Source organism: Dipodomys merriami, unplaced genomic scaffold (assembly GCF_024711535.1).
Source record: "Dipodomys merriami isolate MVZ:Mamm:240054 unplaced genomic scaffold, mDipMer1.0.p SCAF_19, whole genome shotgun sequence".
Taxonomy (NCBI): Eukaryota; Metazoa; Chordata; class Mammalia; order Rodentia; family Heteromyidae; genus Dipodomys; species Dipodomys merriami.
This window is the reverse complement of record NW_027203270.1, coordinates 23,284,042-23,296,413: the sequence shown is the minus strand read 5'-3', so window position 1 is coordinate 23,296,413 and position 12,372 is coordinate 23,284,042. Positions and strand designations below refer to the sequence as shown.

At 49.0% G+C, this 12,372-nt stretch overlaps 1 protein-coding gene, 1 long non-coding RNA gene and 3 other non-coding genes across 7 annotated transcripts in view; 4 read left to right on the top strand and 1 right to left on the bottom strand.

The window, feature by feature from the left end:
- The first annotated feature begins 219 nt into the window (after positions 1 to 219).
- Positions 220 to 2,240, top strand: LOC138830882 (uncharacterized). 3 transcript variants are annotated; one of them, XR_011373079.1, is made up of 6 exons: positions 220 to 258; positions 462 to 495; positions 788 to 837; positions 1,164 to 1,220; positions 1,525 to 1,592; positions 1,819 to 2,240. It is a non-coding gene; the product is annotated as an uncharacterized lncRNA (long non-coding RNA). The 3 variants fall into 3 exon arrangements; XR_011373078.1 differs by having other exon boundaries at positions 224 to 258; positions 462 to 548; XR_011373077.1 differs by lacking the exon at positions 220 to 258 and adding an exon at positions 291 to 309 and having other exon boundaries at positions 462 to 548.
- LOC138831183 (small nucleolar RNA SNORD49) lies at positions 630 to 702 on the top strand. The gene has a single exon (XR_011373134.1). It is a non-coding gene; the product is annotated as a small nucleolar RNA SNORD49 (small nucleolar RNA).
- LOC138831182 (small nucleolar RNA SNORD49) lies at positions 1,017 to 1,087 on the top strand. Its single transcript, XR_011373133.1, has one exon. It is a non-coding gene; the product is annotated as a small nucleolar RNA SNORD49 (small nucleolar RNA).
- On the top strand, positions 1,677 to 1,748 carry LOC138831194 (small nucleolar RNA SNORD65). The gene has a single exon (XR_011373145.1). It is a non-coding gene; the product is annotated as a small nucleolar RNA SNORD65 (small nucleolar RNA).
- Positions 2,241 to 2,319: 79 nt separating the features above from the next.
- The window catches only part of Lrrc75a (leucine rich repeat containing 75A), a 44,314-nt gene continuing 34,261 nt past the window's right edge, over positions 2,320 to 12,372 (bottom strand). Inside the window, exons 3-4 of the mRNA XM_070027763.1 lie at positions 6,266 to 6,381; positions 2,320 to 4,097 (exon numbers count right to left, since the gene is read on the bottom strand). Coding sequence (XP_069883864.1) covers positions 3,566 to 4,097; positions 6,266 to 6,381 — 648 coding nt within the window. The 3' untranslated portion in view covers positions 2,320 to 3,565. The remainder of the gene's footprint in view (positions 4,098 to 6,265; positions 6,382 to 12,372) is intronic.

The window sequence follows — 12,372 nt, the reverse complement described above, 5'->3', positions numbered from 1 at the left end:
CCCAGCCGCGCCCACGCGCTCCGCAACTCACCGCTTGCTCTGTTACCCAGAATTCGCTGGGATATGGAAGAGACCAATGGCTCAACAGAATGGGGGAGTGTCTCTGTTGATACTGGGAACCTGTATCGCTAAATAGGCTGGAAATTCCCGTGAGTCTTTGCCAGTCTCACCCTCCCTCAAGTGAGAATTGGACTATCCCAACTCTTTAAGGGCCGGGAGCAGGGACGGGAGGCTCTCTTCGCTCTGGCCCTTATGCAGGTACGTGTTGTGTGAGGATACGGTTGCAGGCCGCGAGTGCAAGAGGCCGAGGTACGCCGCCGGGAACATGGTTCTCGGAAGCTTAGCTCCAGGCGGCTGTGGCCATGTTTCCGGCCCTATTTGTGAAGCCCGGTGTTGGGGCACCTCGGGGGCCGCGTTGGCTTGAATCCACGGCGGCTTACAGTCGTGTGTTCTCTCTGCAGCGCCACCGCCACCGGATTCGGGCGTCCGCGAAGGGTAGGACTCAGTTCCCCCGCCCGCCATGAAGAAGGCAAACATGGGGAAATGGGGTAGGTTGGCGTCCGCGCCTCTGAGGCTTGGGGCACCTCGGTGCTCTCGCACGTGGACGGGTTGCAGTCGATCCACGTGGCTGTGTTGATGATACTAGTAATAGGAAGTGCCGTCAGATGCGATAACTGACGACTTTTACGTTTATATCTGAATGCAGCCCCTCGAGCCTCGACATGTCTTAGGTATGTGTTACTGTTGGGATTTGTATGAAACCCACCTCCCTTTTCTAATGTTTCAGATTGCGCTACTGCAGGAGGTTGGAGACAACAGCATTTCACTCGCTATGAGGTAAGATCAAGTGATTAATCATGGGCCCTTGATGGTTTAGCTGCATTTTCTGTAGTATTAGATTATCGGGTGGCATTGTCGGAACCAACGGCCAGACCTGTGAGTTATGGCGACTCTTGAATATCTGCAGTGAGTTTTAAAGACAAGATGTCTGGAGGATGGGAGAAGAGATGCTTGGCTGCTCTGATGAAATCACTAGTAGGAAGTGCCGTCAGAAGCGATAACTGACGATAACTATTCCTGGCTGACTGCAGTCAAGTCCACTAGCTGTTGGTGGCAATATTATGTTGGTTTGAACTCTTGACATGGTTGTTATATTTGCCCAGGTTGCAGATTAATGGAACCAGCTGAGAAGGGAGCCAGAAGACCCGGCTTTCTATGAGGTAAGCATTGGCCTTTACTGACTAGAGATGTTGGGGGGGGAGGAAGTAAGAGCTGAATGTAATGTAGTTAGGAAGGGGTTCCCACTGCCTTGGAGAAATTGCCTGAGTGCTCTGTAGTTTCCCTCAACTTGTGAACAATCTTGTTTGGGAACTTTCAACTGACAGGACTATGTAGATGACACCCTAGAATAGCTAACTGGAGCTATGATTTTTAAATATTTAGGGGCTTGTGGGGCTTAGAATGGGTTTTCAGTTTGTGACTATAGTAGAGGCTTTAATCAGAAATGCTTCTGTCCCTCCATAGGTGGCTATGGTCTCTAGTCCTTGGAGTTTGAGGAAAGTTGCATGCAATTCAGCTCAGTCTAAGAGGTGGTAAGTCTTGATCTTCATAACAAATCTCAGGGTGGAGTAACTAAGCACCTAGTGGTCAAAAATTGATTTAAAGAAATGGATATCGAATGATGAAATCACCAAAAATAGCTGGAATTACCGGCAGATTGGAAGTGGTGAGCCTATGGTTTTCTGAAGGTATCTTTAGGTTGAGTGAATGCTTGTTGGTTGCAGCCAAAAATTAGACTAAAATGTAGTTTCTTTGCAGGATATATCAAGAAGATGGGCCATCATGGGGGTTCATAGCTGTCATCTTTTGATTTGGAATTTGGAACCCTGCCGCCTTCAGTGTTTGCAGAAGCAGCCTGCTCACCCTGTACCAGACCATCCTTAACATTGGTCTGGCAGTTTTGTTTTTTGGTTCCGGTCGTGGGGCCTGAACTCGGCTTGGATGCTGAACCTCAACTCTTCAGCTCAAGGCTAGCGCTCTACCACTTGAGCCACAGCACCACTTCTGGCTTTTTTCTTTTTGCTTATGTGGTGCTGAGGAATTGAACCCAGGGCCTCAGGCATGCAAAGCAAGTGCTCTACCACTGAGCCACCTTCCCAGCCCTGGTCTGGCAGTTTTTTTTAGTACTTGTTAGATGCCCCAAAATAAACTCTGTACTATTCAATAAACTTTAAATTTTCTGTTTTGTTGTCGGTCATGGAGCCTGAATGCTGTCCCTCAGCCTTACAACTCAAGGCTAGCTCCCTACCACTGGAGCCACAGTGCCACTTCGGCTTTTCTGCTTATGTGGTGCTGAGGAATCGAACCCAGGGTCTCATGCATGCAAGGCAAGCACTCTAGCACTGAGCCACCTTCCCAGGCCTAAACTTTAAATTTTCATTAAGCCCAAAATGTCTTCACACAGCTACCATAAACTAATATGAAATAAAGAATTCTTTGCTATTGGTTCTTAAAAATGTGTATTTGAAGAAAGTAAATAATAACTTGTCACTTATTAGTCTAGCTTTAGCAACCACGTTTGTAAACTTCTGGTCAGTCTAAGTTGTTTTTACAACTATAGACTTATAGGCGCAGAATACTCTCAAAGCATTTAAGGCATTCACACTTCTGTGTCCCACCTTAGCTTTTGAGTCATGACTTGGCTCCATTCTGTCTACTTGGAATCTTTAAGCAGTACAATCTCCAGCCTATGTAGTATCTCCCCTACTTATAGAGGCTTTTGGCCAGTTTTGATCAGTGTTCTAGGCTGTTCTACTACATACTTGGCTCAAAATTTTACTGACTTTTGAGTACCTAAATGGAAATGGTTGGCTCCTGATCTTGTTAGTACTGTGGAAGAGGCAGGTGTGTGCGGGTAGTCTCCCAGTTTGTCTCAGGGCTCCTGTTCGTGGTCCTGACTTTTAAACCAATAGTGAAATAGCAATGATTAAGAGTATACTTTAGCAGCTTTTTGCTAAAGGGAATGAAATCCGCCCAGTAGGTCTGCAATTGAGAGGGAGCCAGGTTCATCAAAGTTTTTCTACTTTGACCTAGACATGCTGTTAGGACAATAAACACTGCAGGGTGGTGGCCCAAAGTGAGGCTTTGGAAGTGTGCTGCCAAATGTTCACACTCGATCAAGACTACTGTGGGATCACTGCCAACCACCCTCCTTCCTCAGTAGGATCCTAGGATTGGGAACACATTTAGCATCTGCCTGGAGTTTGCCTTCCAAAGATGAGTTAAGAGTTGTGAAGTCCTGTGTTAGGTGTAGGTGCTATTTCCACAAGGCAAGGGCTACACTGAGAGGTCCCTGGAGTCTCAATCCAGGGATGATTTCTCAGAAGCCACCAAGCAGGTACTCTGGGGCATGTGTCTTGAGTGGTATGAATTAAAGCCATGAACACAGATCCCCTTTCCTGGTGCACTGGGCTATTTTTCTGCCCAGGTTGACGTGGCAGCCATAATCTCATCCCCAAACTGCTTTAGCCCTACACAAGGATGGCCTGGTGATGTGCTCTCAATGTCACGTTTCAATTGCGGTTCCCTTGCTCTCTTGGTCTTCGGAAAGTACCACATGTAGCCCTTCGGAGTCCTGGCTCACTGTCCCTTCCCTGGCCTCCTCCCCACTGGCAGGACCCTCCCCCAGCTCCAGGATGGTTGGTAGGTGGCCCTGTTTTGGAGACCGCTTGCGCAGGCTGAGCAGGAAGGGCTGGGGCAAAGAGAAGATGTCCACATTGTTGCCCAAGTCAATCCAAGTGACATTGGGAAACTTGCTGGGGTCCTTCAGCATGTCAGTGAGGTCGCGCAGCAGGGCCCGGGTCAGCCGGTTTCCATTGAGGGCTAGTGTGGTGAGGCGAGGCAGGGTGCTGAGGGCTGGCAGTAGCTGCAGGACCATGTCATCTGTGAGGCCTGTGAAGCCCAGCTCCACACTGTCCACCTGCTCACCACAGCGCTGCAGGTAGCTGGTCACCCGCTCCAGGTCCCGGGAAGTCAGTGGAATGCCTGACAGGTCCACTGTATTGTCTGGAGGGTTCCCAGTCAGGAGAGCCTTGAGGCTGAAGGAGAGAAGGAGCAACGTTTAAGTCAAAAAGCCAAGCTGAAGGCATGCATCAAGTGGTAGAGCAAGTGGGAGGCCTTGAGTTCAACTGTGGTACCAGCAAAAACAGAAAGAAGCTAACAATATAAGGGTTTTTATGTAGTATAATAAATGCAAAGCATTCAGGATATTACCTTCTTCAGGTGAATGGTGAATAAACATTTGTAGCTGTCAAGATGTCTGTAGACACCTGGGCTGAGCCACCCTTGAGTGGCAGCTGAGTCTTTTCTAACAGAGGCACAAGGACTATGAGGTCTGTCTTTGAAGTTTCACTTCCCAGCTAGGACAGCAGGCAGGGGAGGGCTCAGGGCCCAGGCCTGGTGGGATCAGTTGCCTCCTCAGGACTCAGCCCCTCCCTCTCCCTGCCATCTGTTTCAGGCTTCAGAACCAGGTTGCACTGCCTGCTGGTGGGTGTGCCCTTCTCTCTTTATACTGGCAAGATGTTCTGAAATCTCAAGTACCCCAGGCTAGGCCCTAGGAGGCCCCAACCCCAGGAAGGATGAGGGTTGGGAAGGGGCTCACAGGTTAAGGCAAGGGCACAGATTGGTAGAACCAGCCGAGTCTCTGAAACTGGGAGGCTTGTTTGCCTCATAACCAAGTTGCAAGGTAAAACTCCCAAGGCATGGAATTTTGTGTGTATATGCTGGTACTGGGCCTTGCACACTTGCTTGGCTTTTTTGTTCAATGCAAGCACTCTACCACTTGAGCCAAAGCTTCTTTGCTGGCTTTTTGGTGGCTAGCTGGAGATAAATCTCACAGACTTTCTTTCCCAGGTTAGAATCAAATCAGATCTCAACCCATCAGTAGTTAGGATTACTGGTTTGTGCTACCACTCCTAACAGGGGGTGACATATGAGTTGACTTGAAGACAAAGTGTGGGCCATCAGCAGAGTTTGGGAAGAGTTCTAACAGAGGAATACAGGTGCAAAGGCCCTGAGGCTGGAAGGTTTAGTGTGTTTCTAAGCCAGCAGGAAGGCCAATATGGCTAGAATCAGGAAGAACTGACAATCACAGTCCCTTGTTTGGATTTTACTCAAGTATGAGAAACTACCTGAGAGAAATGAGCAGGCTTCATTTACATGGATCCCCAATGAAGAATGGACTGGGCCTATGTGTGTGTGCATCAGACAGAAGAGGTCCCTAGATACCCACAGAACTCCTTGTAACAGTGAAGAATTAGCTCACAAAGCTGCCTTATGCATTCCAGATCCCATGGCTTCTCCTATCTCTTGTCAGTTCTCATCTATGGCTCTTGCTGTCAGTCTTCTGTCTGCCTGGGAAGGCCTCCCTAAGATCCATTTTCTCTTTCAGTTTTACAAGTGGAGTGTACAGAAGGAGGTACCAGAACTTGCTCTCATCAATAAGATAGGAAGGGGCTGGGAAGGTGGCTCAGTGGTAGAGCGCTTGCCTTGCATGCCTGAGGCCCTGGGTTCGATTCCTCAGCACCACATAAGCAAAAAGAAAAAAGCCGGAAGTGGCGCTGTGGCTCAAGTGGTAGAGTGCTAGCCTTGAGCTGAAGAGCTGAGGGACAGCGCCCAGGCCCAGAGTTCAGGCCCCACGACTGGACCCCCTCTCCCCCTGCCAAAAAAAAAATGATAGGAAGGCAGTCTCGGGCCCACAAAGCCTTACTAAAATCTCTCAGAAGGCCAGCCACTCTACCCTGGGTCATTTGCAGAAAACCTGCCCTCCAACCACCCATGCGCTTCCTTTCTAAGATGCTCCTTGTTTCTCCGTAGTTTTGATTCATGTCCCCCTAACCCTTGCCAGTCTTCTTTAGAGACCACACAGAATCCCAGAGAGTGCTTACTGATGTATGGGCCAGGCACCTGGCTACAGTCTGGGTTCCTCCAGGAGAACGTCCCAGAGAAGCAAGGGATTGTACTGGAAGCACCCACTTTTAGTAACTAGAAACTCCACATCTCTCTCCCTGACCCAGCTTCCATCATACATATCAGCTAGGGTGTCCTACTCTCCTGGACCTTACATTCCATTTGCCCTCACCTCCTTCCAGCAGGCTTCCCAGACACTTCCTCTGGCTCTAGCCCTTCCCTTTAACCCCCTACCCTAGCAGGGCATCACAACCAGGAGCCGGGGCAGAAGAATGAGCCACAGGAGACTGTGACTCACCAGGCCTGTGGCTTCCTCTTCACCAGTCCACGGTGGCGCCTCCACTGGGAGTGGGGGCTGAGGTGGTAGGTCAACTGCCGGCATAGCTTCTCCATGGTGCCCAGTGCATCACCTTCCTGCAGAGAAAACCACAGGTACAGGTCCCTGAGTCCTCATGAGCAATTAGAGGTACAAGCCCCTACCCCTAGGCTTCATGGTCCCTTGGAAAAAGCACAGTATCACAAAGATGAGCAGGGGTACAAGCAAACAAGGGTGTGTGTGTGTGTGTGTGTGTGTGTGTGTGTGTGTGTGTGTGTGTGTGTGTGTGTGTGTGTGTGTGTGTGTGTGTGTGTGTGTGTGTGTGTGTGTGTGTGTGTGTGTGTGTGTGTGTGTGTGTGTGTGTGTAGCTAAAGGTGTGTGTGTGTATGTGTGTGTGTGTAGCTAAGGATTGAATCCAGGGCCTCATGCATGGCTATATATATAGGCCTGGCACAATGGTTTTACTTTTTGTGAATTTACTGCTACTACTGAAAAATTTGAGATTTACATAAAAAGTCTGGGGGTTCCAGGCAATTTGGCTGAAGCAGACCTCTTGCCAATGATTTGTTGTGATACCTACTAGTCCCTAAAATCCAGGAGCATTCATCACTTACTTGTTCAGTGAATATTTACTGAACGCTGAGCAGATTAGTACACACTTTCTAAGAATTCCCGTAATGCTGGGCACTGGTGGCTCACACCTATAATCCTAGATCCTCAGGAGGCTGAGATGTGAAGAGTGTAGTTCAAAGCCAGACCAGACAGGAAAAGACATGAGACTCTTATCTCCAAATTGGCCACCAGAAAACCAAAAGTGGAGCTGTGACTCAAAGTGGTACAACACTAGCCTTGAGAAAAGGAGCTCAGAAGCAGTGCCCAGGTCCTGAGTTCAAGCCCCATGGCTAGCAAAGAATAATTCCCATACCACTCAAGGGCAGTAAGTCCTGGCATCATCCTCCTAGAGGAAGACAAGAGAAGAAAGGGAAGAGAGAGGAGGTAGGAGGATGAGGGTGCCTGAAGAAGTGAAGGATCTGAAGAGGATCCAGGAGGCAAAGGAAGCCTCAGACTGCATGAGGTTGATTTACAGGAGACCCTTGGATTCTTGCTTAGCCTAGGCACACAGGTGGTTCATGGGAAATAGTGATTACTAAGGCAGGAGCAGGAGCTAGATCCTGGGGGCTGCCAGGAAGTCAATAGAGGGGCTATGGGTCTCTAGCAGGATGAGGTGTGTCTTTTGGGACTTTTTTTTTTTTTTTTTTTGGGTCCGGTTGTGGGACCTGAACTCTGGGCCTGGGCGCTGTCCCTCAGCTCTTCAGCTCAAGGCTAGCGCTCTACCACCTGAGCCACAGCGCCACTTCCAGCTTTTTATTTTTGCTTATGTGGTGCTGAGGAATCAAACCCAGGGCCTCATGCATTGCAAGGCAAGCACTCTACCACTGAGCCACCTTCCCAGCCCCTCTTTTGGGACTTTTATCCAACTCCTGGTTGGAGGTATAGAGGGTGTCTGAGGACCAGGCCCACAAAAGGGGCTGCAACTACACATTCAACTGGTGGTGCACTGGATGGAGGTGTGGGTAGGGTGTGAGTGAAGGGATCCAAACTTTGGGCTGGGGACCTGGGCAGAACACAAGGGGCTCCAGCTGGTCATTACTCAATGAGCAGCTCATGCGGGGCCATGCTCAATCTAAGAGGATTTGGGTACTATCAGCTGGGAACGTTACGGGAGTTATGGAGCTGGGCATATCTCTCAGCACTTGACTGAAGCCAGCACAGACTTGGGGGTGGAGGACTAGTAGGGGCTGGGTGAAGGCTGACTTCAGAGGCAAAAGAATAGTATATGAGAATGGGATAATACAACAGAGTGGAGTCATGGTTCTCCACCTTTGAATTGCAGTGGAGAAAGTTTGAACACAGAGTTTTGTTTTTTTTTTTTCTTTCTTTTTTTTTTGGGGTCCGGTTGTGGGGCCTGAACTCTGCGCCTGGGCGCTGTCCTTCAGCTCTTCAGTTCAAGGCTAGTGCTCTACCACTTGAGCCACAGCGCCACTTCCAGCTTTTTTCTTTTTGCTTATGTGGTGCTGAGGAATCGAACCCAGGGACTCAGGCATGCAAGACAAGCGCTCTACCACTGAGACACCTTCCCAGCCCCTTGTTTTCTTTTCTTTTCTTTTTTTTTGGTCCGGTCCTGCGGCCTGAACTCTGGGCCTGGGCGCTGTCCCTCAGCTCTTCAGCTCAAGGCTAGCGTTCTACCACTTGAGCCACAGCGCCACTTCTGGCTTTTTTCTTTTTGCTTATGTGGTGCTGAGGAATCGAACCCAGGGCATCAAGTATGCAAGGCAAGCGCTCTACCACTGAGCCACCTTCCCAGCCCCCTTGTTTTCTTTTTATATCAGTACTAGGACTTGAACTCAGGATCTCTCAACCTTTTCTGCTCATAGCTGGTATTCTACCATTTGAGCCACATTTCCAATTCTTTTTGCTGGTTAATTGGAAATAAGAGTCCTTGTTTGCTCACACTGGCTTCAACAGTCGATTCTCAGATCTCAGCCGCCTGAATAGGACTCCAGGCATCAGCTACCAGCACCAAGGGAGTTTAAACAGCTCCCTGTGAGTTCCTTATCAGACAAGAAGGACCCAGGGGGTCAGGTGGCATCAATCAGATGCCCTAAGGCCTAATGTTTGCCAGTCTACCAAATCAACTGATCTGAAGCCTAGAACTAAGTTCCTCATCCTAGGTTCCTCCTCCAGTCACTTTCCAGGGTATCCAAAGCCAGTCTCAACCTTCCCGCCTTAAAAGAAAGAGAACAAAGAGATAGGAGGGGCGTCAGTGCATTCATTCTGCCACAAGGGGGCAGCTGTGCACAAAGGGAGGCTCCTGATGGACATGACTGAAATTGAGAAACTGAGGGAACCTCAGCCTCTTCTCTGGCTAAAAAGGACAATAGATACACAGCACACATTTAATAGAGCTAAACTGTTAGTAAACATTAGTTGATGATCTCATAGTGAGAGGTCCTTTCTACTTGTCAGAATTAAGCAAATCGATTTTTGTTTTGATCCTTGGGATGGAACCTGGGGATATCATATATGCTAGGCAAGCCTGCTACCTTCCACTAAGCCACACCTCCAGCCCTAGAGCTGATATCTGTTGAGCAAGCTACATTACCATGCCACTCTGCTCTCTCTCTCTGCCCTCCAGGTGAGAAATTTTGTCTTCTGCATAGGTTCATTCAAGAAATTTCTATCATTTACATGTAGAAAAGCCCCCAGCAAAACCATCTAAGTTTTCTCCCCACTTCTTCCCTTTCCAGATTCCCTCTAGGCCTTCTGGTAAAGAACAGGACTGGGTGGGGCTGGCCCTGAGCTGGAGTAAAAAGAGAAGGTAGGGAGGACAGGAGGAAGCAAGCTAAGAGGAGGAAGAAATGCCACTGTGTGTTGTCTTAATGTTGAGAGACAGTGGCATCCCTGTGTGGCCTTGGCCAGGAAGCCTTGTGTCAACAGGCACTATTTGTTAGGAAAATGGAGGAGAGAGGAAGGAAATAGGCCAGACTTGATCTTCCACAGGCAAGAACTGTTTATTGAGATAGAGTGGTGAGGGACATAGCCTTCTCATGGGCTTGGAGACTGTGTAAGAGCTGGACAGGAGCTCTTTTTTTCTTTTTGCCAGTCCTGGGGCTTGAACTCAGGGTCTGAGCACTGTCCTTGAGCTTCTTTTGCTCAAGGCTAGAGCTCTACCACTTGAGCCACAACAACTTCCGGCTTTTTCTGTGTATGTGGTACTGAGGAATTGAACCCAGGGCTTCATGCATGCTAGGCAAGCACTCTACCACTGAGCCACATTCCCAGCCCAGGAGCTGGGTTTTTATGAGGTCTGAGCAAAGAGGCAGAAGCTAATGAAAAAATCATTAGGTCAAGGGAAGGTGGTGGGGAGCTTTTCAGTTGGGCCCACAATGGAATGTTTACAGCCAGGTTTAGATTGCCCTGCTAGAGTCAGACCGTCTGCAGGCAACTTTGGTGGGCTGCCTGGTATCTGTATGCACCTGGGGAAAAAGGGTAGGAGTCAATCCTTCATATTCCATCTTTGGATACAAGGGGCCAAGAGGGGAGAGGCAAGCCCTTCACTACATGTTACACATGTTCTGCCCTTTTCCAGGAACATGAGACACCTTTCCATCACCTCTGGAACCTGGCACCCTATAAGTAAACTAGGGGTTGTGGGCAGCCATATTTCCTGCTTAGAGTAGTGTGAGAAAGAGCTATTCTCTAGAAGAAATGGAGAGGGAGGCAAAGGAGAAGAGGAGGGATTGGTGGACTGTGGCCATGCTTGCCTATAGTTCTAGGACCCCTACCAAGCTCAGCTGTCTTTGAGTCGACAAAACACCATAGTCTGTAGGATAAATTTCTCCTGATCTGGCCTAGGTGGTTGTCTTTTTTTGCAACAGTTCTAGTCTATGCAGAAGACTCACTGGTAGTTTGCAGAGGCTCTGCAGCTCTTCCTCCCACCCATGGGGAAGGAAGGTGATGGAAGGAGCAGAGCTGGGCACAGGGGAACTGCTCTTAACTTCCCAGTGATGCTGCCTGGAAGTTTTGGGGAAGGGTTCTGTCCCTCAGCTCTTCAGCTCAAGGCTAGCACTCTACCACCTGAACCACAGAGCCTCTTCTGGTTTTCTTAGTGGTTTTTGGAGATAAGAATCTCCTGGACTTTCCCGCCCAGGCTGGCTTTGAACCGAGATCCTTAGATCTCAGCCTCCTGAGTAGCTAGGATTACAGTTGTCAGTCATTGGTGCCCAGCTTCTCAGTGATTTTGAAGATGTTTGAGGCAGACCTATAGCCCCACTCCGGGAAGACCTACCACCCCCAACACTGTTCCATCTGTCAGCTGTCAGCCAGTGATGCCTTCTGCCACCTTTACTTCCCCAGGTAACAGCCCCCAAGACTCCAATAAGAATAGCCCTTCACTCAAAGACTACCCTCATCCAGTCACTAAGTCATTCATTCATTAAGCACTGACTGAACCCATCTTTTATTATGCACTGCCCACAGTTCCAGATAGACACTGTGTTGGTACAAAGCTTACTCCCTCCCAAGGTCCACTCGCTGCCGAGGACTGAGCTCTGACACTGGGCCAAATGGCTTCTCTGTTCTCTGCTTCCAGTTGGCATCAGCTAACGGAAGCAAGCTCAAGGGCAGGAAGAGCAAAATGTTGAGGGATTTACCCATCATTCTTCCCTTGCTTCAGCACATGTGGAAACCTACCTGTCACATGAACCCCTTGTCTGTCTCCTGGCATCTGTGCCAGGGGCACCCCGCCACCCCCAGTACTGGGGTCTGACAGACTCAATGGAATGGCAGGAGTAGTGGTATGTGATTTGAGGCTAGATCATGAAAGGTATCCTGGCTTTGGGGATAAGCTGGCTTCATGATATGACGTCCAGCAGTCTTGGAGACTCCTGCCAACAACCTGTAATGTGCCATTTTGGAAGTGGACCTACCAAGCTCTGTCCAACCTTTTTTTTTTTCTTTTTGGTGCCAGTCCTGGGGTTTGAACTTGGGTCTTGAGCACTGCCTCTGAGTTTTTGTGCTCAAAGCTAATGCTCTACCACTTGAGCTACAGCTCAACTTCTGACTTTTTGGGTGCTTAACTGGAAATGAATCTCACAGAGGTTTCTGCCTGGACTGGCTTCAGTGATCCTCAGATCTCAGCCTCCTGAGTAGCTAAGATTGCATGTGTGCCACCAACGCTGGGCTTCTGTCAAGCCTTCTGATGCTTGCAGTCCTCATCAATGTCTTGAGACAGAGTAGAGTAGGATGCCCTGAACTCCTGACCTGGAGACTGTTCAACAACAAATATCTCCTTTTTTGTTTATTTAATCTATTCATCTTGAGATAGAGTGACTTGCTATGTTGTATAGACTGACCTCAGACTCCTGGGCTGAAGTGTTCCTCTTGCCTCAAGCTCCCAAATATAGCTGGGACCACAGGTACGTACCCCGGTGCCTGGCTCAATGTCTAAATTTTTGGGTAGTCTCTCACAAAGCAATAGATAATACAGCAGCTTATTGGAGAGCTGCCTTACCTTGGCTCCTGTGTTA